At 37.6% G+C, this 26,390-nt stretch overlaps 1 protein-coding gene across 1 annotated transcript in view; it reads right to left on the bottom strand.

The window, feature by feature from the left end:
* Positions 1-390: 390 nt before the first annotated feature.
* The window catches only part of GORASP2 (golgi reassembly stacking protein 2), a 28,615-nt gene continuing 2,615 nt past the window's right edge, over positions 391-26,390 (bottom strand). Inside the window, exons 2-10 of the mRNA XM_006213959.4 lie at positions 15,495-15,575; positions 14,099-14,302; positions 13,550-13,636; positions 12,665-12,795; positions 9,768-9,900; positions 7,950-8,073; positions 4,290-4,376; positions 3,152-3,262; positions 391-1,542 (exon numbers count right to left, since the gene is read on the bottom strand). Of these exons, the coding sequence (XP_006214021.1) occupies positions 1,193-1,542; positions 3,152-3,262; positions 4,290-4,376; positions 7,950-8,073; positions 9,768-9,900; positions 12,665-12,795; positions 13,550-13,636; positions 14,099-14,302; positions 15,495-15,575 (1,308 nt within the window). The 3' untranslated portion in view covers positions 391-1,192. The remainder of the gene's footprint in view (positions 1,543-3,151; positions 3,263-4,289; positions 4,377-7,949; positions 8,074-9,767; positions 9,901-12,664; positions 12,796-13,549; positions 13,637-14,098; positions 14,303-15,494; positions 15,576-26,390) is intronic.

Below are 26,390 nucleotides of genomic sequence, written 5' to 3'. Positions count from 1 at the left end.
GCCTTCTTTTATCATTTAGCTTTAAGTATAAACCTAGCTCCAGAAATGGATATACCCTAAAACTTGGCAGGTGCTGGGAGGGCGCTGATAACTCTAGTTTCCAGCTGGGTGGTCACAGATCGGTTCCATACCCTGCTCCCTTAGGAACGTTCATGATTGAAACAGGTCAATAACCGAAGGATCTCTTTCATCTTTTTTTAAAAACAGAGATATAATATGCATTTAATTTCATTCAGTAAGTCAATTCCACGTAACTTACCATCTCTTAGAAAACTTAGGAGAAAGTAGACATCAGACATGAAAAATTACATTAGTGCAGTGTGACACACGGGGAAGGAACAAGTGCACACATGGCAATCAGGAGCTGTAATCTAAATGTACCACAAGAAGAAAAGCAAAATTACTGTAATTTATTGCTGTATCTCTGCTTTCCCGGTATAGCTATAATATTATAAGTAGCTACAAAGTGCCACCTTCTGGTTTAAAACTGTGCAACATCTCCTTTATTTCTTTTTAAATGTCATTTTATGGTGGACGTATAAAGCAACAGCAGCAGTTACAAAATGTTGTCTGAGTAATTTTGAGAGCTCAAAACAAAGATCTGTGTATAGGCTGAATAAAAAGATGTTCAATTAATAGTGCACATTGTGTAACTTTAACAAACATCTTTAGTTGGAATTTCTGTGTAAACCTTAATAGAGATGTGGCTCATAGAGACCAAACATAAACTATCTTTCCCTTTCACGGTTCAGTGAGGTGGTCTGCATTCTTGCAAATGACTTACAAAATATAAGAAATGTTGCGTGTGGGTATTAGGCATAAAATATTTCATTTTCTTACAGAAGGAGCAGCAGGAGGACAGGGAGCCTTGTGGACACCCCATCACCACCTTTCCCAAAGATGTACACCCCCAAGAATGGCAGTGGAAACCTGGCAGCAAGCCACCCTTACTCTTTTGGTTGTCTTAAAATACAAGCACTTTCTGACTGTTCCCTCCCCAGCCGGTGAGCCCCACCCCAACCTGGCAGGACACAAGCCCACATCCTCTTGCTTAGTTTTCCCCTTAGAATTATTTACAGGACGCCTACAGATACGGTACAAACTAGTATGAAATTAACGACAGTTTGCATTTCCAGACACGCTCCTGTGGTTACATAAGCACACCACGCCAATTCCGAAGGCTGGTCCAAAGCTAAGGTGACTCAGAGGCATTTGCATCCGTAACCGCAGAGACAGGCTTCTCACTGGCTGGGGTGGGTTCGCCGACTCTGTCCTCAACAGTGGCAGGGGCCTTGGGAGTGGGGGGCGTCACATCCACAGTGAGTGCGGAGGCAGCGTCTGCCTTTGCAGTGGCCGGGACAGGGTCGGAGGGTGGACTGCCGGTGGGTGGGAGGGAGGACAGCAGCTCCGCTGAGCCTGCTGCGGAAGAGACCTCTGGAACCAAAGGGAATGACGGGAGGAACTCGGATGGCATGGGGAACTCGGACGGCATGGCAATGCCGGCTAAGTTTCGGGGAGGCAGGGAAGGAAGAGGTGGCAAACCTAGGACAAAAACGGCACAGATCACACATTGTCCCAGCACTAAAAGAGCAGTAGTCGTCGTCACATGACTATTTTCATTTGCATTTCATTAAGAAAACTGAAGCTGAGAAGAGACAACACAAATCACAACTCTGTTTATCCTCAGCTGGAGGCCGGGACAGAGTTAAATATTCACTGCAGGAGCAGCCAGCCAGGAGGAAAGGTTTCCTCCGAGCCTCAGCCCAACTCAGGGAAGAAATGAACCTCCCAGCTGGGAAAGACAGGAGCCCACCCAGCGGGCGACGCAGCTACACCGTGTCCAGCAGGAGGACTCCCACTCAGCCAGGCAAGCTACAGGCTGACTTAAAGCTGCTCTCTGAACAGACACCAGGAAGAGACACGGGCCAGGCATCCCGTGAAGGTGTCACGAGGGAGAGGCTTGTCATGGAGCCCCCTGCAGTGGTCTCACCAGAAGTACTCAGCCTTTATTCATACCCTGAGACTGACTGATAACTATTTATAGTATACTTGGCGGCTTTATTGTAACGATTTTGAAATGCAGACAGAAGAGAAAATTACTTCTTTAAGAAACAGGAAAGGCAGGTTGTACAACAGGTTCAGGGTAACCAGTGGCCTGGTGGAACCCTCAGTGCTCTTAGAGTCTGCCAATCTGGGGAAAGGGCAGAGCCAGGAGCCAGGAATACAGGGCACAAAAGAAAAGACAAAGGGAGTGCTAAAAAAAAGTAAACATCAGCTTGAGTTTACCGACTTCACTTGTTTTTTTAAACCACTGTGCTGAAAAGTAAATGAGTTTACGAGGATGGGCAGTGAATATATATAGATGGTGAGTGTTAACGCAAGGGCATTTATGATTTAGACAGAAACGTGACAATGTGCACCATGGTGGAATAAACTCACTCACTGACATCACTGATGGGCCAAACTACCGAGATTAACAATTAAAAGCCAGCCATGGCATATGACCGTCTCAAAGCTACAGGTAAGCTGGGTAATCATTAACCAAAGAGCAGACTTGTGGGCACTCTGCTGCTTCATTTTCATCAGGGCATAAAATCTGAGTGTAAACACTCTGAATATCTGCTAACAACTATTTGCAGCTAAAACCCTCAGTTTTTATTATATAAACATTTATTAATAATGGAGAATGTTTATCAAATAACAAACCCAGCCAGCTGAGCAATGGTGATAAGTTTCTGGGCCACGCGAAACAGGTATCACTACCCCTAGATGGCAGCTGCCCAAAACACAGGAGAACCACAGGGAGCTCATTCACCTCCACTGGGCAAACTGTACATCCAGCTCAGTTACAGCCGGACCATGTCACTGCTCTTTATTTCTACAAGTAGCCTTTAGGGTGTTTGAGCTGTCAGGGTGCAGGGAGAGGAGAAAGTGGGTAGAGAGGCAGCCAGGCAGAGAGGAATCACAAAGATTTTCTTCTTCCTCTTCTTTTTCAAACTTTTTAAATAAAAAAGATTAATTTTTATTAAAATAGCTAAAATTTGTTAAACTGACCTGCCCTTTCCAGAAAAAAACTGAAATAGAGGACTGCCGTTTCTGAAGAAAGCTTTTTACTAGACAGAGTCCTAGGAAGGCAAGACGGGCAACATACCCGGGTTCACGAGTTCTGGTAAGCTGACCCCTGGCACGACGTGCGGTGTAGGGAGGTTGAGATTGGGGAGGGCAGGTAGGTTAGGAAGTCCTGCTGGTAAAGGCATCAGGCCTGAAGAGAAGGCAGACAAAAGATAAACCATTCAATCACTGTGTATTGGAAAAAATACTACCCACTTAAGGTGAGCATACCAGAAGTCTACTTATTGTGTGGCAGATCTGTATACTAACAACAGTAACAGCAAACTCTCACCTAAGTGAAGCGTCTTTCTATACCTAAGTGATTAGACAGCCAAGTGGGTGAGGGTTAAAACGTATGAATACTTCTAAACCCGAGAGCAAGAATGTTGCTAGCCTAAGTGTCTTGGAGAAAGGGCTGATTCATCTCAGCAAGTATGAACTGAATTTTCTTTGACGGTTGAGGTTTACAGTCTTTCAGTCTTTTATTTTTCTTTTGACTTAATTTCAGACTCATGGTTGCTATTTCATATAAAGAACCCCCATGCAGACCTATCATTCAAATTCCCCAAACGTGAACATTTTACCACACTTGCTTTATCATTCTGTGTGTGTGTACACATTTGGCTAATGGCTTAATACGTCTGTGTAACAACATCTTTAGCCATATAATTACAGGCTCTCACAGGCAAGTATATTTGATCACTGATAATATCTGATCGTCTTCTGCTGGATAAAGGGACCCGGTCTTCACTGGGAACAGTAAGAGAAATACACGGAAACCTCACCTAATGTCAGAGCTACTGAAGACCCAAGTAACGAGCACTCTCCCCCAGGACACAAGGTCTTATTCACTGAACAACGACCAGAAAGCCCTAACTAAGGAAGTACAGAAGAAGGAGCTTCCACACACTCCTTGCTCCTGACTCAGGCTGCACTAGGGAGGAGGGTGGAGAGTTGGCTGGGGCTAAACGCCCAGGTCTCAGCAGCTAACTAGCTGGTGACGAGCAGCTCACTGCCACTTGCTCTCACTTGTCACAAAGTTACAGCAGAGATAAAATGAGAATCAAAGACATAAAAAGTCCCACACACAGGTATAGTTTTTTCCCACTGTTTTCTAGGATGCAAAATATCAGTAAAACTATCATTATTCCTTACATCTCCAGTCTCCTGCTGCGTACCTGGTAATGTTGTAGCTGGGTTCATTGGTGGCACAGAAGTGAGGGACTGGTTTACTTGTGGTGGCAATAATGGTACTGTTGGTACACCTAAAATAAAAGCACAATCTTTCAAAAAATTTCAGTTGCTAAGGAATGAGCAGACTATCTAGGATAGCCTTCAGCCCCCTTCCCTGGCCCCCCGCCCCTCTGCCAGGCAGGTCTTCACTCAGTGCGACCCCCGTTAGTCCAGGTCTCCAGCTGCGTCACTGCCATTGCTCCTTCTCTGCCCTCAGCCCTTAACAAAGACCACGAGCAGAGCTTGGGCCAAGAGGGTGGGGGGCTCTGCAAATCTTCCCCAGCTAAGCTCACCAGGCAAGAGTTTTACAACTGGCTTAAGCAGGGATGGATTAGAGAAGTGTTTTGGAAATTAGGAAACGGGACACAAGGTTTCTAGCCAGTCTCTACTGGGCTCCTGACCTAGAAGGCCATGTAAACCTGGGGATGCTGGGGGGCCAAGTGACCTGTGAAACAGATGCTGGGTCTGTGAAAGAGGAGAATGACACAGATGGCGTGAAAGGCAGATGAGCACGCAGACCTCCAGAGATGGGGAGAATGACCTGGCTTCCTGAATCTCCATTTCCTTTTGACCTTAGGTTCTGTGACACTCTTTTGAAGTCTAGGGCACTCCCATTTCTACTGATGTTGGCTTGAGGAGGTTATGTTCTTTACATTCAAGTAACTCCTAGCATAATACCTAATAAAGATTACCTATTAATGTTTACCACCTACTCATGTGGGAGGTTTTGCTGGTGTTCAAACAACAGTCATAGTGCACATGGATTCTAGATTTTGTCTTATAGAGATCTGCTTAAATAAGGTAGCAGGAATGAATTGTGCCTAAAAGTATGAAGCACCCATTTTCAGATAGTTATTAACTTATTCAGTCATGTATTTACTTTTTGGCAGAAGTTGGAAGCGTGCAAAAGTAGAGGAGGGTTCTCTGCTTTATCAGATTCTCAAAGGGGCTGAGTGGTTGGCTGGTCTATTTAGCCTTTCAAGTTTGGGGGGGGCACCTACTATATACTAGACATTGTTCTAGGCACTGAGGGACTTCACAGCATAAAGAAAATAGAAATCACTACCTTAAGGAAATTTACATTCTGATGAGGGGCAGGAAAAGGAAGGGAGACAGATATCAAATAAGTAAAATACACAGCATGTAAAAAATGTAAGTTTGCCACAGAAAAATCAAGGAAGGAAGGAAGACAGGAAGTGTTGAGGAGTGAACCAAAAAAGGTCATACTGATTAATGCCGTTACAAAAGGATATTTTCATTTTCTAAAAATTTCTCAATCCCAAAATTTTCAAATCCACAGGAGACATTTTCTTAAAAAAATCCACATATTTCTATGTTACTGCAGTTACTGTTTGGATTACTTTGCAGCAATATAATTAAGAGCAAAGACAGAAGATAAATGCCTAAGAAAAAGTGGTTTCTCACATGTCATGATGCTAGAATATTTGAGTGTCTTTAAGCTGATTTGCTCAAAGTGAAAAATGTTGATTTCTTTTGGTCTCTTTTGAGCAGTTACTGCTTTATTTATGTTTCTGTCTTTTAATATTCCAAGAAGCCGCTTCTCTACAGTATAAGACCAGGAATCTCAGTGCTTGTGCTTGTAACAATACAAGTATAACTGTAATGTAACGAGGGGAGATTTGAAATATCTCTAATAAGAAACTGGAACTTGAAAAGAGATGTCAGTTATCTCCTAAAACCAGAAGGGCTCTCGTATGGCATTTGAACACTGACTCTAAAACCTGGTGAGAGTTATTCAGAGATTGAGTTGCTGCCTTGGGAAGTACCCAATCCACCTTTAACTAAGGGTAATCAGGAATAAACTAAAGGACCATTTCTTACATCTGATGGGATGTAAGAAAAAAAAAATCTTAACATTGTAAAAAGGACTGAAACACTGCTTGGATGAAATAAACTTTAAAACTTCTTCCAACTGTACCTATGACTTGATACTGATGACATTAATATTCAATTTTATCTAGGAAATATTCTAAAACTGGATTGTGATGATGACTGCACAACTCCATAAATTTCCAAAAAAAAATGAGCTCTACACCTGCAGTGAGTTAATTTTATGGTACACAAATTATACCTCAATAAAGCTGGGAAAAAACCCAGTAGTGAGTAGGGGGTGGGGAAGTATGTCACTACACTGATAAATGGTGAGGCTGCGTGGTACAGGTTTGTTACACTACTTGTTACACAAACGAATATCTGTATTTATTAATGTTGATCTAATTTTGAGTATGTTTCCAATTTTTAATTATAAAAAAATTAAAATTAAAATTTCATCTAGAAAAATGTCTTTGGGAAATAAAACAAAGACTCTGAAAAGATCTGGGATTTGAAACTAGAAGACAAACTCCAAGGATCATACTCCTAACCTTAACTGCATCTTGATGGACTGTTTTAAGTCCATTCCAGAACAAAGTGAAAAATGAGCAAATTTGGAACACAAATATTAAAAAGAGCTCAAGAAGAAAAGGTTATTAACAAAATAAAACTAAAACATGTCAGTATTTCATCTACTTACTCAACAATGAATTTATAATATACTCTGGTGTTACAAATAAAGAAAATAAAAAAAATTAGGAAAGACAAAAATGAACTCTACCAACATACCAAGAACTATATCAGGTGAGCAAGCAATTCCAATTCTGGGTATATAATCAAGAAAAATGAAAACATATGTCCACGTAAAAATCTGTACAAAAATGTTGACAGTAGCGTTATTCATAATAGCCAAAAAGTAGAAACAACCAAAATGTCCCTCAACTGATGAATGGATAAACAAAACGTGGCATATCCATGCAATGGAACATTATTTAGCCATAAAAAGGATGAAGTATTAATATATACATGACATGAATGAACCTGGAAAACATTCTAAATGAAAGAAGCCATAGAAGAAGGTCACAGACTACACATATGATATGAAATGTCCAGATTAGAAAGAGAAAGTAGATTATTAATTGTCTAAGCCTGGGGGGGATCAGAGAAAAATAAGGAGTGACTGGGTACAGGGTTTCTTTTGGGGTAATGAAATATTCTAAATTGATTAAGGTGATGGTTGCAAAACTCTCCAAGTGCACTAAAAACCCCACTAAGCCGTATACTTTCAGTGGGTGAATTGTATGCTGTGTGAATTACATCTCAATTAAGCTGTTGAAAAAAACTAAAAAAAAGGACTGTAGTAGGTAGAACAAGGAACGCAGAAAAAGAGAGATAGGCACATGTCCCCTGAGCAAGACTGAGCCCCTAGGAAAGGAATGGTAACCTTCCTGCTTTTGTATCCCCTGCTCACTTTTTGTCACTACCCAGGGAATATGCAAACATTTCCTAAGTAAATTAAACAGAGCAATTAAACAGAATTTAAAGGTAGAATCCTGACTCTATAACAAGAGAAGCCCAAGGTCTAAAATTTGCTGAGGAGAGGTTTAAATGAGGTGATTTAGTACCAGCTTTCAGACAGGGCCTGTCATTGCAGAGCACGTTCACAGTTTTCAAAGTACTCTGGCATTAATTTTTTAAATTCTGGCTTGGGACAGAGAAGAATATCATGTAAAACAAAGTAGACTGAAAATAGAATAAATTCTTCTGCACACCTGTACTGAGAACATTACTGACAGCTGGTGGAGTTGCACTAATAGAAAGTCCAGACAGACCCTGTTCAATTTCTGCAGTTCCTGGTGTTGACAAAGATGGGGGATTAACTGAGGACAGCTGGACCTTCCAAAAAAAGACAGAAAGAAAAAATAAAATTACTCAAGTTTACTTGAAAATAGAAATATTGGCTCTCATTGGTCCTAGAGATACCTTTTTGATCATGCACTAACTGTCAAAGGCTTTCACCCGGCATTCCTTCCTGGCTTTCAGACACTTTCTGATTTTGATACATGCCAAGGACTGTGCACTGTGAACTCCTCCCCATCCTGCCACTTCCAGTCTCCTGACACACGGCATCTAGCCCATTACACACACTGTTCTACTCTCACTGCGTTCACTGTGCTACTTCAACACTAGGTGGAGGTTCTACTCTCTCCTCCTTCCCAGTCACCCCAAAATGATTTTACTCAACTGCTTTCCCCTTCTTTGAATTCTCAGCCATTTTTTTGTTTTTCACTTTCATTGCTCATGGAAGAAGTCATTTGAAGTCTTAATACTATGATAGAGTCCTTAGATGTTTCTTAAGATGTCTAACCTCATGAGTCTGTGTTCTCTTTTCTCATCCACAACGACTGTGGCAGCTGCATCTCTATCTTTTGGGAGATGGGGTGCGGTGGGGGTGAGAATGAGTCTATATGGGCTCGACAGATTTTACCCCTGAATCCTCCACTGTCTGCCAGCTCCAGTGCCCTCTGACACATTCCAATACAACTTGTATTCTGGCCCTTCTCCCTAGTTGCCATTTCCCACTCTGGTCCACTCAGACTGCCCACAGGGCCTCATCTGGGGCAGAGAGCACTGATTAGGGGCAGCAGATATGGTAGCAGGAGTCTGAATACCTAACACTGGCTCTGTGGTCGTGAGCTTAAGGTAGGGTGGGGAGTGAGGAGAGGTGACACTGCTCTACAGCACCCCTACATTTCCTCTAGAACTGGGGATGGTCAAACCACGCACCACAAAATGACAGTGGCAGCAGCCCTTTCTTTACAACTGGAGCATTCTTTTTTGAATGTTTGTTTTTTATTTAGTCATGCAAACAAGAGTTAACTGACTTGTAAGGCCTGCATAGGAAACATTTTAAAAGCCTACAGGCCTGTGCAAACACCGCTCATTCCTTAAAAAGCCTCACCCTGATTCTGTAATAGTCCCCACACAGCTAGCTCTCTGCTTTTCCAGTCAAGGTGCCTGAAATAGTAAGCACCAGCTATCATCACCTTATCCTCCACCATTCACCCTCTGTCTCCTTTAAGTTGATATCTGCACCCTGTCAAGCCTTAAACTGCTCTAGCCCAGGGCATGTTTTTTCACCCCTTCTCTCACCTGGCTTCTCTGCAGTACCTCACACAGCTGCCTATGGCCCTCTTCTTGAAGCTTTGTTCTCCCTTTGGGCTTCTCCTGAGCTTCCTTTGCCGAATCCCCTTTCTCTGCCCATCCATTTAAATATTAGGAATGTTCAAGATTCCGGCCTCAGTCCTCTGACACACCCAAGCCCAATCCCTTGACAATTTTTATCAATGCTCATTGGATTAAATTACCCTCTTTGTTGATTTCCCAAATCTGTATCTCTAGCCTTGCCCTCTTTCCTGAAATCCAATACCATAGGATATCCATCCGGATACCCTACAGGAACTTCAAATCCAACATGTCAATATTTAACTGTTCATCTGCCTATCTCAATTAATGCTACCGCCATACACAACACTTGACTTGTTTGGGCAGAAACTTTATGACATAATTGGGTAGTAAAGTCATCTTACCTCCATAAACCCATCTTTAAGAGGAGTAATAGGTGTACCACTCATTTGTCCTGGAAGAGCAATTTTCTTTCCTTCTTCAAAAGGGCGTGTAGGTATTCGATGCAGATAACCATATCCAATGCCACATCCTAGGCTATGAAAATATTTTTTTCTTGTAGTTATTCATATCAATCACAGCTTGCATTTGTTGAGGTTTGAAATAGAAAAACAAATCTACATTCTCTGAAACAATGTCATCTTATCAGAGGTCTCCTTTGATGACCCTTCCATCCACCATGGAGACTAACCTTACTCTCCTTTATTTTTCTTCAAGTATTTATCACCACCTAACACACTGCATATTTATTTGTTTATTTTCTGTCTCCCCCAATAAAATGTTAAGGTCCTTGAAGACAGAGACCTTGTTTTGTTAACTGCCTTAACAGTTCCTGGCACATGGCAGACACTTAATATATTATTTGCTGAATGAACGACATACAGCCTTTCCACTGAAGAGCCCTAAGCACTTTTGCATGTTATCATTTACACATCCCACAGTTCTAACCTGACTGACACAAATCAATCCAAGTTAATCCAGATTCCTTCTAATTCATCCTCCCAATGCCATCAGAAACATATTTCTAATAAGATATAAATGATCACAATGCTTCTTTCCAGAACCTGCTGGCCTCCCCACATTTCATTTTCCTTCAGAGAATTACTTCCCTGCTATTGTATGCAGTGTTGGTGGGACTATCAATCAGGGAGCCTGTCTTGCCCAAACCAAGAAGTGGCTCATGACCAGAGCCAGGACAATCTATCTCTCTTACCCAGGGCTTCAAATTTTGGGAGTGACAGAAAAAAAATCAAATGGCTTCATCCTTTTAGTAGAACACTGATGAAACTGCCAATTAGTTCTTTCTCTCTAATCCCTAAAGGTGTTCTGAGTCCTGTCCTTTCGAAATCTGATGTTTTAGCTGTTTCTTTGATTATATGAGTGACTCTACAGCAATGAAGTCATGTCTGTTGCAGCTGGTTTCTACTGTTTGGAACCAAAGAATCCTCACTGATATAGTATCACAGTCCCATTGCCCAAAGTATGTCCAAATTCTTGACCACAGTATTTAAACCTTTTCACAATCAGGTTTCAACTTATGCCTCCATTATGACTGCTTTTATTTTCCAAACTACTTGCACTTTCTGAGTAGGACATGCACAGGTATCTCTGTGCTTCTCCCCTGCCAAGGCATCTGTTATTTCCATGGGTACTACTACCACCAAAAGCTGGGAGAGCAGGCAACGGCTAACTTCAGCTCTTCCTTATCCAAATCTGATTTAATATCAATGTTTCATATTACAAAATTACTCACTCCTTCTCCTCTCACTTTTCTTCCCTTCTACCATCAAACTGCAGTTCCTGCTGAACTGGACCTCAGACAGATTTAGAGGAAGAAATTAAGATTCAATAATTTATACTGATCAATGAAAGCCTTTCAGAAGTAGCTGTATTTCAAAACAAGGTGCTTATTAATCAAAATAACTAAGTGGTGGTAGATTAGGCACTTGAGGCAACAGAGAAACCCTCTGCAAACAAAGATAGCCGAAGAATGAAACCAAGAAAAATGTGCTGTAATGAATGCAGTGTGGTCAGCCTCTGAGGAAGGAATGAAAACAAGAGGCACAAAAATACCAAATGTGGACAGACTCAGGAAAATGGTCTCTACGGGCCTGTCTAAAGCAATGGCTGACCAATGGTACTAAACCGTGTCAAAAGGAAAAACATCTTTCACAGAAAAGAAGGAACTGCTAAAGTCTAAAAACAAGGGCTCCAAGAACACGAAAGTAGCAGTATTTAGTCAGCACAGTTTAAAATTAAAGAACTAGTAATGTTCTGTGTGGCTGGACCTCACCACCTGCAGAATCTTTTCCTTAGGCTTTGATTCCATGCTCTCCAAGCACGCCTGTGGTAGTGATCGGATCTAAGTATTCTTCCAACTGGAGAGGGGGTATTTTTCTACTGTACACTGAAAATTTTCTGTTCTAATGAATGCAGAAGTTTCTTTGCAAATTTAGTTTATATGAGGCAGTACCTCTGAAATGAATCAACTTTGAAGACCTTGAGAAGATCATACTTCTGTGTGTTTACAAATCTGGACAGTGGACAATGACGACTTGATCAAGTATGGCCCCCAGATCTGCCTGATGCTCTATCTCATTTTCTCAAATTCCAACATGTTAACATTCTGATGGCAACATACATTCAGCTGTGGAATCTCAGGCAGTATGGGTAAAGATATTGTGAGCAAACAGAGGCTCTTTTCCCAGTCAATGTTGGAACTTTCACAAAACATCTGAAGAAGTTTCCAAACCCTAAGCTTTCCTATAATTATGGCTTATGCTCAACAATTCCTCAAAAAAAGGCTGTTAGAACTTTCAAAATAATTTAAAATTTATACAATTTAAACTGTCAAAAGACCTAAACAGGGATCAATTAAAAAAAAAAAAGACTAGAGTATACATTTCATGCTCACTAAATATGTGCTTTAAAAAATATATTGAATTTAATATTCTAGGTCAGCTCTTTCCTCAAGTCTTTTTTTTTAACTGAAGTATATAGTCAGTTTACAACATTGTGTCATTTTCAAGATAAGCTTCTTTATTCTTTAAATTGAGTTACAGTCAGTTTACAATGTTGTGTCAATTTCTGGTGTACAGCACAATTTTCAGTCACACATGAATATACACATATAATCATTTTCATATTCTTTTTCACTGTGAGCTACCACAAGGTCTTGAATATACAAGATAAGTCTTAAAACAAACCAATAACTTGTTTCAAAATAAAAACAAACAATGCTTACAACGTATCTGACTGGTAAATTTAAGCAGTCATAACTTAGTCTAAAAAATGATCTTACCTGCCTTCTCCACCCCATGCAGAATTTGGTGTAATAATCACTTCTCGACAGTTATCAGTGTCTGTATTATACACATAAAGTTTCAATGGTTTTGCTTCATGTGTTTCAATAAGGCTGAAAAGATCTTCAGACTGCAAAAGCATCATAGGAGGAAAATGTCTTTGTTACAGAACTTTAGAATGTAGGTTGCAAACCTGGCTAATATCAGGATCACCTGGAAAACTTAAAAAACCACCAAACAACAACAACAAAAAAACCCCCTAGATTCTGGGCCCTATCCCTAGACATAAAGATCATTTCTTAAAACCAATACTCCAAACAAGGTTTAATTCAATATATTACCTATCTACTGTGCAGGGACTTATGTCCAGTTCTGGAAGACCTAGTTAGCAATTTTAGTAAAACTCTTCTATACCCAAATTCTACATATTCTGCTTTTACTCTCCATTATTAAAATCTGGTTACCTGAGCACCTTATTTTTTCTCTCATTTTTGATTTAGCAATATATACCTCCACTAGCTAACAGACAAGGGAAGGATCCAACTAATATAGCTGAGCCAATTTTATTACCTTAGAAAGGTGAAGAGAAAATGAAATCAATAATCAAAATGAGGATCTGATTTAGTCTTGAGGTACAGAAGAGATTTCCACATACCATACACAAAATCTCTGCAACTGCCACACAGCATGTCTTTCCTCACAGCTATACCTAGTAAGACACCTCCCAGATGTTAGCTGTTTAACACCATGAGGCATAAGCTGTCTTCATCAGCAAGACCAAAATTTCAACTCTAAATGTAAAGTGTACCCAAATATACTTCTGAACGTAAACATTAATAAGAACATATTAAATAATTTTCATTATAAATACACACACTAATTACCTCATTCATAACTGTATCTGCTCCAATGATATAATCACTGTGAGGTCTAAGACCTGCCAGTGCTGCAGGAGAATTTGATTCCACTTCCTAGGATGACACAAAAACAGCCCCCCCAATTAATGTATATAAAATAATCTGCCAAATTGTAGAGTTCACAGTCCTTAATTATAGTGATTTTAATACCCCTATATGTCTTGTTAGAGATGTCAGATGTCAGAAACTATAGAATATATATGTTCAAATCTCTAAGCATAAAAAAAAATCACATAATATTTAATAAATATTTGAAATATTTCTATAGCTATTTGCTTTAACATTTCTTCTTCTAATGGATAAATCATTTAAAAAACAGTTCTTAGGCATCATATTTGCTTCTCTTCCTCAAGTTGTTACTCTTTTTTATTAATTTATATTTTAAAAGCAATGAATTCTGATTTTCAGAAACTAAAGGTAGCCTAATAATCTCACCCAATTGGAGACAACCACTACTAAAACACCCTTCTACACTGCTTCTTAAACTGCAAGTGACAGTTCACAGTTGATACCTACCAACACATGCCAAACGTTTTCATTTGCTCCATCAAAGCTGCAGAAACGAATGCTCACTCCCAACAAGCCCTGGCCACCCCACATGTTACTTGGTGTGACTGAGGTCTCTCGCAGCTCCAGTGTTTTACTACTGTAGATAAGCATTTTTACAGGCTTTTCAACGTTTGCTTTCAGTAGATCCTTAAGAGTGTCATTGTCTTTATTCTGTAAATACACAGAAATTTTTCTTAGTAAATGAAAAGCTAATGTTAACAATCTTAGTTTTAGCATCCTATAGCCCTACTGGAGTAATATTAATAATTAGCATAAACATTCAACAGGCAGAGGTTTCATTAACATTCAAATATTCCCCAAAGTAAAAGAATGTCAAGAAATTGAGAGCAACTATTATGCTAGCAACAACATGTGACTTTTTTCTAATAGCTGACTATGGATTATGGAATTTGCAACTCAACATTATTTGAAATGATCTAGGGTTTCAGTGATTAAAAAACTAAAACAGCCACAAGAAGTCATATTACTTACAGAATTGGTATGACTTTAACTTTAAAATCTAAAACATTTGGTAGGATTGAAGTTTAATTTTGGACTCTACTCCTATATGTACACTTTATCATGAACTGGCAGGAAAAGAAAATGGAAGCAGTATGTTAAATTTTCATTACATAAATGAATACAGGCCATTACATAGATGTTGGTAAGTAATGAACAAAAACTTAAGACCATTGTGAAAAAATAAACTAACCAACTAGCCATTTTCATTAAGAATTTCCTTTATTGAAATTACATAATTTCCTTCCTATACGGATTCACTACATGTAAACTGAGAGCAACTTATAAAAAGTGGTTTTAATTCTGTACTTTTGGAACACATCTCTGTCCAGTTTTGTAACAGTTTTATGTATCAGGGAAGGCAACTGAGCAACAAGAAAACTGACAAGTTATTTGAGGATGAGTCTTAACTAATTTATTTCTCAACCTAACCTAAAAATGTCAGACTTCTTTGAAAAAGCAACAAAATCATGTCTTCCTGATTAAAAAAAGTAAATATTTAACATGTAAAGTAGGGGAGAGGGTAAAAGCTTAGTCGTAGAGCACATGCTTAGCTTGCAGGAAGTCCTGGGTTCAATCCCCAGTACCTCCATTAAAAAACAAACAGAAAAAACTTGAGAATTTAACATAAAGTAGAAGTCTCCAGTGATATTCTTCCCCTAAGATAACTGCTGGAGCGTGAAGTATACTATTCTGTATTTGACATTCTCATGTTTACTAATGCACAGTTGGTTACATTTACAAATTGGCTGATGAATAAACATCCATCCCAGATAATCTGAAAATTTCCATTTTCAAAAGATTGCAAAATACCATAGGCAAAAATACAAAAAGCTGAACTTACTAATCTTGAACCATTAATAGAAACAATAAAATCAAAGAATGGCTCCAGTCCAGCTCTATGTCCTGGGGAATTTTCTTGAACCTGTAAAAACAAAAATGCCGAAAATGAAAAATGCAAAGCTTACTTACAAACTGTGACACCTATCACTTTTCAGTAAAAATAGATTAATTTCATTGATAAGGAAATACATGTACTCACTAGTTCTCTCATTTCTCTTCAACTCCCAGGTAATGCCCTTGCAGCTCCCTAAATTCTACTCATTCTTTAAACTCATCCTCAGATATGAGGTTTTTCCTCTATGGTTCCATTTCACACCACTTTCTACTTCTTGGGGGATAGGGAGACAATCTTCCCAGAATTTAGCACATGTCATGGCAGACAGTTAATCATTATAATTAAGTGTCAAATTCAAATTAACTTATATTCTATTTATTCCACGACTACTACTAGCAAGGCACCATTTAGTTACAAAACTAACATAGGAACGTAGCCGCTGATGTCAAAACATTTATAATCTGTTGAGGAACAGGTAGTAAGAAAGGGAGACAGAGGACACACAGACCTCTAATAACTGTAATATAAGACCAAAAAGTTTAAAGGTTATATAAACGCACAAAGTTCTAAGGGGAAGATTAAATCTGATTGAAGCAACTTCACAGAAAAAAAAAAAAGACATCTGAATTGTGCTTTAAAAAAATTGTGCTTTTTGAACTTTCTTTCAAAGGTGAAGATGGATAAGAGGATGAGGAAGGACATCTGAAAGCTGAAGAGATAATATGAGTAAAAACCCAGAAGGAGTCTGAAAAATGAGAATCACAATATAGTATAGTTAAGACAACAGGTGGTATAGGATCGAAATAAATTAATATGCAACATTTTACTTCAACCAGCAGTTTTCAGGGTGTCCATGGCTTTCATCAAATTCTCAAAAGGTTTCTCCATGAGCCAAATAAAGTGTTAAAAGCATGGATTTTGTGCAGTTCTTTTATTTTACAGGTGAAGAAGTCATCCTGTGACTTGCCTATGGTCTCACAGTTGGCTAGTGGCAGAGGTGAAACTCAAAAGTATATCTTGTAACTATTAGTCCAGTAAGCAGGCTGGAAAGAAGGGTTGGAGCTAGACTTACAGAGGACTTTACATGGAAAATTAAGATTACTTAGCTTCTCAACGATGCAGATGTTTAGCATTTCACAATTGAAATGGATTAAAATAGACTATTAAACTTTGTAAATCTGCAGTAATACAAATACAGTAGCTAGTAACAGTAGTAATGTGACAAAAGAGCAAAAAGTTAATACAAATATTTTGCATTTCCTCTAAAATATTTTCATGTTTTAAAGAATTTTTATTCTGCTTGATGTTATTAAATACTGTCAAAACTATCCTATGAAAACAAAGATTACATTGATATTTATAGGCTGATTTTCTATAATAATCCAAACAGTTCTAATAGTCAATTCTGAGGCTATGCAAATAATAGAGCCACATCATTCATATATACATTTGTAGCTATTCACACAGTAACAAATCATTTTAATGCTTTCAGAATGGAATCCAAACTGTTCCCAATACTAGACTTCTTGGATTAATGACACTTAATCTTGGATTAATGACACACTCATTACTTTTGGAATAATGTTACCTTTTATTCATTTAAAGCCAAAATATATTATCATTGCCTCTGAAGAAGTGAAACTAGACTTTCTTCATTTGTCACAGTAAGGAATAGTTAGTTGCCTGTTATAAAGATGGTTCAATGTTTAACTTACTGAAACTGTTTGAAATTGCTTTGTGTACAATTTCCTACAAATGTGGGACTAAATCATTTTTGTAAGTTAAACAAGTTAAACAGCAAAGGGATTTATGATTTTAAAGTGTTAGCTCTAATAAAAATAATCAGTACATACCTGTTTCTTTACACTAAGTTTCCTTAATAAGGGATATTTCATATTCTATATATTATCAAGCAAAATGTCTAGAACCCAAAATGGCAGATAGATTTCTCCTCAAATGGCAACTCTGAAAGGAAAATAGTGGCTGCCTGGAGCTATTACAAGAAGAGAGAGGTCAAGTCGGAGCTAGCTGGGAAGAAGTCATGATCCCCTAGATGTGAAATGCCTCTCCTGTAGGTGCCTATCAATTAGATGTGAAATGTCTCAGGTGTGAAAAGAGGATAATTAGCACAGATCTTAGGAGCCCCCTCTGAGGGGAGTTTCTCATTTAATAGTGTCCACATCTAATTATCTAACTCTCTGCATCTGAATCTTTCCAAATGACCATTTTATGTAGAAACCAACTAGTCCAATTATTTCAGACTTCTCCACGGAGGCTGCCAACAGTTTATCTTTTAGTTAAAAAGGGCTAAAGACAATACTTTTGTAATGTCATCAGCACCCAAGAAAGTTGATCCCACACACTGCTTCTCATCATGCTACCATCCAAGTATCGAGTTTTACCACTATTTGTTTGAAATGGAAAATTTCTAATACCATTAGAATTATTCTTCCCCATAACTCAAAAAAGATTCAGCAGCTAAATTTGTGTTCTAAAATAAATAAATAAACTTAAATAATTCTTTCTCAAACTCTATTTTCCCATTTTAATTTTCTACAAACATCAATCTCCTCTCTGTTTTTAACGGACCTTGAAATTAATTTCTTTCCTAAATTTATTTACATCATTAGTACCAGCACAATTCTGAACTAGTTATCTTAATTACTACTAAGAAGCCAGCAGAGGGAGCCCTAGAAAATGGTCACTGACTAACACGTTTAAAGGAAATTTCCTACATTTCTTAACATGGAAAGTAAGATCTACAACACTACAAATTAACATCCACACAGGTAAGTTTCTCTGGCAATATTATCCACTGATAAGAATCTCTTAGGCACCTAATCTCTCAAGCATCAGATTACTGCTCAATACTTTCCTTCCCTATGAGATCTCTTGATTGTTGATTCCTTGTCTGCTTTTTTCAAACCATCTTAGTTTTTTTAAAAAAGGAAGAAGAAAAGAAAAAAGAATATATACCTGGCTCCATGGGCTATTTAACATTTACTATTCGACCAAATATAGCAGTTTAAGATGAACAGATTAAATTTGGAAGTTTAATAATTAAGATTTTACACGATTTTGAAAAAATGCACAGTGAATAGATAATAGAATTTTAGAGTCAGACTGACTTGGTTTTGAGTCATGGTATGCCTACTTACTAGCTTTTTGAGCTTGGGAAAGTTTATCTTGCTGGGCCTCAGTTTTCTCATCTGTAAGGAAAATATAATGCCATCTACTTTACAAGAATACTGTAAAGAGACTGAATGAGTTTAAATTTATGAAATGCCTAGCTAAGTCTCTGACATATGACAGGAGTCCTACAAATCTTAAGCTCATCTTCCTAACTCCGCAATCACCACCTGAGGGGAAATCTTTGTAACCAATTAATTTCTAGATACTACATTATCTTTATAATCTTGTATTAATTATCTCTCATCCCTTAAGAAAAAGAAAAAAGATATGGAATGTTAGTCAGCTAGGAAAAGGAGATAAGTTACTTTTTAAAATGTCTCCTACACTGCTGGCAGGAATGCAGTTTGGTGCAGCCACTGTGGAAAACAGTATGGAGATTCCTCAAAAGACTAGGAATAGACTTACCATATGACCCAGGAATCCCACTCCTGGGCATATATCCAGAAGGAACCCTAATTCAAAAAGACACCTGGACCCCAATGCTCATAGCAGCACTATTTACAATAGTCAAGATAAGGAAACAGCCTAAATGTCCATCAACAGATGACTGGATAAAGAAGTTTGGTATATTTATACAATGGAATACTATTTAGCCATAAAAATGACAACGTAACGCCATTTGCAGCAACATGGATGTCCCTGGAGAACGTCATTCTAAGTGAAGTAAGCCAGAAAGAGAAAGAGAAATATCATATGAGATCGCTCATAGGTGGAATCTAAAAAAAGAAAAGGAAAGAAAAAAATGAATATAAATACAAAACAGAAACAGATTCATAGACATAAAATACAAACTTGTGGTTGCCAGGGGGGAGGAGGGTGGGAAGGGACAGACTGGGAGTTTGAAATTTGTTGATACTGACAGGTATATATAGAATAGATAACAAAGACTATACTGTATAGCACAGGGAAATATATACAAGATCTTGTGGTAGATGACAATGAAAAAGAATGCGACGATGAATATATGTATGTTCATGTATAACTGAAAATTTGTGCTCTACAATGGAAATTGACACAACACTATAAACTGACTATAACTCAATAAAATAAAGTTTTTAAAAAAGTCTCTCAAAAATCAATCCCATATGTATGGCAGATGTAAAGATCAAGGGTAAAACAATAAAGCTTTTAGAGAAAAACATAGGAGAATATCTTTAAGATCTTTAAGTATGAAAAGAATTCTTAAACTGAACACAAAAGCACTAACCATAAACTAAAAAAATTTGATAAACTATACTAAAACTATGAACAACTTCTGCTCATCAGAAGACACAAGTGAGAAGATAGAACATATATTCAACAAAGGAACAGTATTCAGAACAAACTCAGAATTACTGCAATCATTAAGAAAGACAGAGTGAAACCACAATAAGATTCTACTTCACATTTACAAAAACTGCTAAAACAAAAAAGACAGTAACAAGGATCGGAAAGGATATGGAGAAACTAGATCCCTCATACACTGATGATGGGAATGTAAAATTGTGTAGCCACTGTGGAAAACCATTTGGCAAATCCTCAAAATGCTAAACACAAAGTTATCGTATAACCTTGCAATTCCACTCCTAGGTATATAACCAAGAGAAATGAAAATATATCCATGTAAAAATCTGTAAACAAATTTCATAGCTGCATTATTCATAATAGCCGGGAAGTGGAAACAACCTAAAATCCCTCAATTGATGAATAAATAAACAAAATGTAGTACACTCACAGAATGGAATATTATTTGCCAGTAAAAAAGAATTAAGTACTGATACATGCTACAACATGAATAGACCATGAAAATATTATGCTAAGTGAAAGAAGCCAGTCACAAAGGCCATATATTGTATAACTCCATTTATATGAAATACCCAGAATAGGCAAATCCATAGAAAGTAGATTAGTAGTTACTAGTAGCTGGTGGGTAGGGAATGGGGAGCAGCTGTTAAAGGGTACAGAGTTTGTTTCTGGAGTGATAAAAAGGTTCTGGAATTAGATATTGGTGATGGTTGCACAACTTGGTGAGTATACAAAAAAACCCACTGAACTGTATACTTTAAAACACTGAATTTAATTGTATGTAAATGATATTTCAATAAAGCTGCTTTAAAAAGAAGATAGACAACAAAGAAATAGAAAAGATTTTAGCAGGCACTAAACAAAAGAGGATGTTGAAGTGGCCAGTAAATATAAAAATGTGTTCAATAGTCATCAGGAAATGCAAATTAAAACCACAGTGTGATACTACTACATACCTATCAGGATGGCCAAAATGGAAAATACTAAGTGTTATGAGGATATGGAACAATGAGAAATCTCAACTACTGCTGGTGGGAATGGAGATCAGTAAACTATTTGGCAATATGTATTAATGTTAAAATATGCACACCTCTGCTAAATATTCCACTCTTTAGTATCCCCAACAGAAACAGGCTATGTTCTCCAAAAGACATACATAATATAACATTCACAGCAGCACTATTTGTAATAGCTCCAAACTAAAAACCATACAAAAGAACATCAACAGCAGAAAAGATAAATAAATTCTGGCATATTCTCTCTATGGCATAAAATATGTTAACGAAATGAAAGCTCTACAACAATACACAACAACATGGCTACATCTCACAAGCAATATTTGAGCAAAAGAAGCCAGACACAAATGAATCCATATCATATGATTTCATTTACATAAAGTGTAAGAACAAGCCAAACTAATCTCTGCTGTTAGAAATCAAGATAGTGTATTCACTCTGGGGAGTTAGGGGAAAGCTGGCACGTGACCAGAAAGAGATTACATTAGAGTGCTGCTTTTGAAAATACATCAAGAGGTACACTTATGTGCATTTTTAATATAAAAAATTTTAAGATATGCCCCTCTATCCAAAAAGTAGAAATCAAATTACTACAATCTAAGAACATACCTAACACCTCAACCGTAAGGAACACAGTTTGAACCAACAATTAAGTCTAAAAGCACTGTGAGTAAAGGCCGCAAAGTAACTTGCCCTAATGCACATTCATCTTTACAACATGAGAAGAAATACTTCTTTCATAAGCACTCTAGAAAAACAGCTATAACAAGATGAAATTTGCTAGACATTTTATACTCCTCAAGAAGTAAAATGTGAGTTTACAATAGGAAGTGCACAGTGAAGGGGCAGCCATCCCCATTACATAGAAAGATATTAGTACCAAGGACTGGCAGCTGGACTGAATCACCAACTCTACATAAATAATCCCTAAGGTGGAGTCATTCAACTACTACAGGGAGTTTGAGCAGGTTCTGAGATCGATTTAGCGCATCATGACAGACTAGACAAATGTCAAAATACAAAAATATCAGAATAGACAACAAAAATTCATAACTTAATAAGGGTCACCCCAGAAACCCTGTACCCATTAGCAGTTGCTCCCCATTCCCCCGACCCCCAGCCTCTGGTAACCACTAACCTTACTTTCTGTCTCTACAGATTTGAGTATTCTGCACATTTCGTATAAATGGAAACAAACAATACATGGTCTCTGTGACAGACTTCTCTGTGTACAGACCTAACTGTTCTATACTGGTTGTTTTCCAGTGAAGCATCCATCTATTCTTCTAGGACTAAAAGTATAAAGTATTTTATACTAGGCTTAGGTCATTTCGCCTGAACCCATCTCTCTTTTAAATTCTGGCTTGGGGGAGAGAGGGACAGAAGAGTAGAAGGAAAGAAGAGTTGGGGTGGAGTGGGAGTAAGGCATTCTCCCAATTGATTTGGGCCACTTACTTACATACCTCCAGCTAAGCAACTGATACTCTAAAGTAACAAAGAAAGGAAACCACAGGCTACTTTCCGAACACAGGATATTACCAGATTAGGTATTTTATAAGGTGATATATACAAAGATACCCAAGTTCCTGGCTCGCATGTGAATTATTTCCCTTAAGTTTTCTAACCATGGAGATGTTTCCATAAAATCAGTTCAGCGGAATGTATAACTGTCTCCTCTTTACTACTGTAGCACTAACTCCTTCTTCACACATAAAAGGCAGATAAGTCCCTTTGAATGACTTTTTTACACCATCATCTCCTCTAGCTCTCAATTTAATGTTAACGCTCTCGCCTTAGTATTGTTTTTAAAAATAGTAGAGATGTTAAATAAGACTAAAAATTAAATTCAATCCAAATAACACATAAATGGTGACTCATTTAAACTAAACACGTAAAACTCCATGTTATATGTACGTGCTTAGGTGAACAAAATGACAGGGAAAGATCTGAGAATGTGCTGTAACAAAAATAAACCCTAAATTCGTCATAGTTATTTTTTTTTAAAAGGTACTTTTGGAGAGGGGAGCTTTTTCACATCTGTAAAAGGCCAGTTTCCCTAGTTGGGATTTGACACAAATGTGTGATAAATAATTCTGCAAGAGACTAGAAGAGTTCGAGGCTCACCTTGCTAAAACATTCTCCTCACGTGTTCTACCAAAATAACTCAAAGAGCATGTTCTCCAGATACTGACCCAATGATATAACTTCTAACGTAGGAAGCAATATGAAATAAAATTCTAATGACAACTAAATGAAATAAAAACCCATCATTACATAGTAGCTTCCTAGAAGAGATCTGTAGGTTAGAAAAGATCTATAGGTTGAAAGAAACTGAAATCTATTCTAAAAGAAGTTAAAACTCTGACCACATGCCACATTCTGTACTCTTCAAATACCAGATTCCCTTCAACTTTAGGGAGATCCCCTTCCACTTCAGCCTAGCTGAATGAAATCTTTTACACATCTTCCATTCTGGGAAGCGAATGTGTGTGGAAGAATTCCTTCATCTGCCTTGTTGGGAACACAGAGTTTTTGTGCTTGGGAAACAAGCCTATCTTCATATACTGAAAGGCCTTCCCCCAAACTCGGTTGTGCAAGGCAAACTGCCTTTACCTTGAAACCGGCTCAAGGTATTTGTTTCTTAGGGAAAGAAAACTTGCTGTGTGTGACTTGAGGCAATAAGCTGTGTTCCTTTTCTTTAGCTGTAAAGGGAGGAGGCTGACTAGATACTCTCTAAGACTGAAAGACTCCCCATGAAGTAAGTCTCACTGTCACTAACCTACCTATAGAGTCTACAGTGTAGATCAAACCCAACAAGATCACTTTAATTTTATAGACTTTTAGTCATTTTAGTTTAGTAACACTGTCGCAGGTACTCACCTACTTTTAAAAATACAGATGTAAAATTTCCCCAAAAATGAGGATATTTAAAAATTAACAGGCACGTTTACAAAATTAGTGGGTCAGATTTGATCCAAAACTTAAACAGCAGTACAGGGTGAGGTACATAGAAAAAAGTAGCTCCTGAATAATTGATTAAATGGAAATACACTTCAAATGTTTACAAGTATATTTTAACTAGTATTGCCACTACAATAGTGGTTCTCAACGGGTGATACAATAATGCAAAACGAGTAACAAAAGCATAGCTAACATTTATTGAGTCTTTATGATATTCTAGACCAGATGTTAAGTGCTTTACATGGAATATGTCATTTAATCCTCAGGATAAACCAATGAGGTAGACAGCACTGTTTTAATAAAGAAATTTAATGTGCTCATTTTTTCCCAAAATATGTTCATGTACAATATCTAATGTAGTTTTTAGTAAAAAAAAAAAAAAAAGAGTGACAAAGGCAATACTATTACCCCTATTTTTCATATAAAAAGAACGAAGCTCAAAGAAAGTTCAAGGGTTTGCCCAAGGAAAAGCAATAAAGTGATGATACTAGAATCCAGTGATTCCCAAAGGTGGTCTCCAGTGGTCTACTATGATGTCCCTCAATGTATCCATGTCCACGGATGACAAGGTTCCTTATTGCTGATAATGTGCCTGAATGATCTCTTATTGGTGCTTAAAAAAAACAAACAAGCAAGCAAACAAAAACAAGAAAACCCTAGCATCATTCTCTTCATGCTGCAGTAAATTTATTTGCAATGCCAAAGGGACGTGTACAATCTCTCAAAGTAACTACTTTGGTTTTGCATATGTTGTTTGGAAAAAAGCCAACCTACTTGATAAATCACAGCTCCCAAGACAATCTATAGTCAGATTCCAAAGCACATATCAAATCTTAATGGATAGAATGGATATTTTCTAGTTTATATTGTCAACTAATATTTTATTAGTCAATCAATCAATATAACCCTTTTAGTAGAATATTAAAGGCAGCCAGCTGAATATACTGATGTTAATCGTTGTTCTAAGTTCAACTCTTATGAAAATTTCAGGGGAATTATTAAAAAGCACTGTCAGTATCTGACCTAGAAGGCACTGGAGCCAGTCTTGTGAACTCTGCTACTTACTGACCAGAGACAGAAACCATAATTACCCTGCAACAGCAAGTCTCTCCAAACGAAGATCCTGAGGATTCATACATTAGAACACACTTCATCAGAAAGACATGAAAGGGTATATAAACAACATGACACTTCTAACTTGTCTGAGGTCTATTAACATTGGGGAAAGTTTATGTCTAATGATACTTCACAATTCCTAAAAGTGTCCTACAGTTCACATACATTATATCCCATGGCATTAATAAACTGAAATATTCTGATTCCTACATTTGAAAGCCATTTCTTTTTTTTTTTTTGATTTGAAAGCAATTTCAAAGAATGTTTATTAGTTAAACAATTTCACAGTCTTTTATTTGAAGAGATCAATTTTGGGAGCAGGTCAGAATCTTTAGATGATGTTTTTAAAGCTTTTTTGATTGTAACTTTATATTTGGAAAACATCAAACAACTCAAAAGTTTTCTTTTTACACCCACTGTTTTCAAAATGAGTGAGACGAGAAGGAAATAATAGTGAGATTTTTATGCTTTTCAAATGGGGACATGAGTTTAAAAGGTTTGAGAAACACCGTGTGAGTAGAATAAAGAAAAAATTATGACTATCAAATAATGGGAATTGACTTTCTCAAAATAAGTACTAAGCTGAAATCCTGCAGGATTTCATATAGATTAATGAGGCACCATTAAAAAAGAGCACATCCATATAACAGTAGATATGACTTAGGTATTCCGTTTTCTATGGAAATAATTCCACTTACTGTCACTTTCTCCTCTAAGGAGAGTACACCTAATGGTGCCCAGTCTGCAGCAAATGGCTCAGAAGATAAAGGCCTGTTATTACACTGGAGACACAATTCATCTGAATGGTCTTTTCTTCAAAACATCCATCATCTCAAAATCTCTCTCAGAGGAAATTATAAGGAATAGTGAACATGACATTTTCCATGTCCCCATACTGGTGTGAACACTGGTTCCAGAACATCCTCAGCTATCCCCCAACTCAAAGAGAATTAAGTGTAGGCTGAAATTAATTTGAATATATTGATTTAGAAACATCTTATAATGGGCATCCATGACGCAATTCCCCAAACCTAATTTTGAAAATGGTCTTGTTGGGTTCGCTTAATAGTAGAAAATATAGGCAAAAATCCTTTTTTCGGGGGAGGGTACAGCTCAGTGGTAGAGTACATTGCCTAGCATGCATGAGGTCCTGGGTTCAATCCCTAGTACCGCCATTAAAGACAAACAAACCAACCTAATCGCACCCCACCCCTGAAAAAAAGAATTCTTCATTCAACATACTTCAACTGTAGTAAATTACAATAACTTCAAA

The sequence above is a fragment of the Vicugna pacos genome, chromosome 5, assembly GCF_048564905.1.
Source record: "Vicugna pacos chromosome 5, VicPac4, whole genome shotgun sequence".
In the NCBI taxonomy this organism is placed as follows: Eukaryota; Metazoa; Chordata; class Mammalia; order Artiodactyla; family Camelidae; genus Vicugna; species Vicugna pacos.
This window is presented reverse-complemented; position numbering and strand designations above follow the sequence as displayed.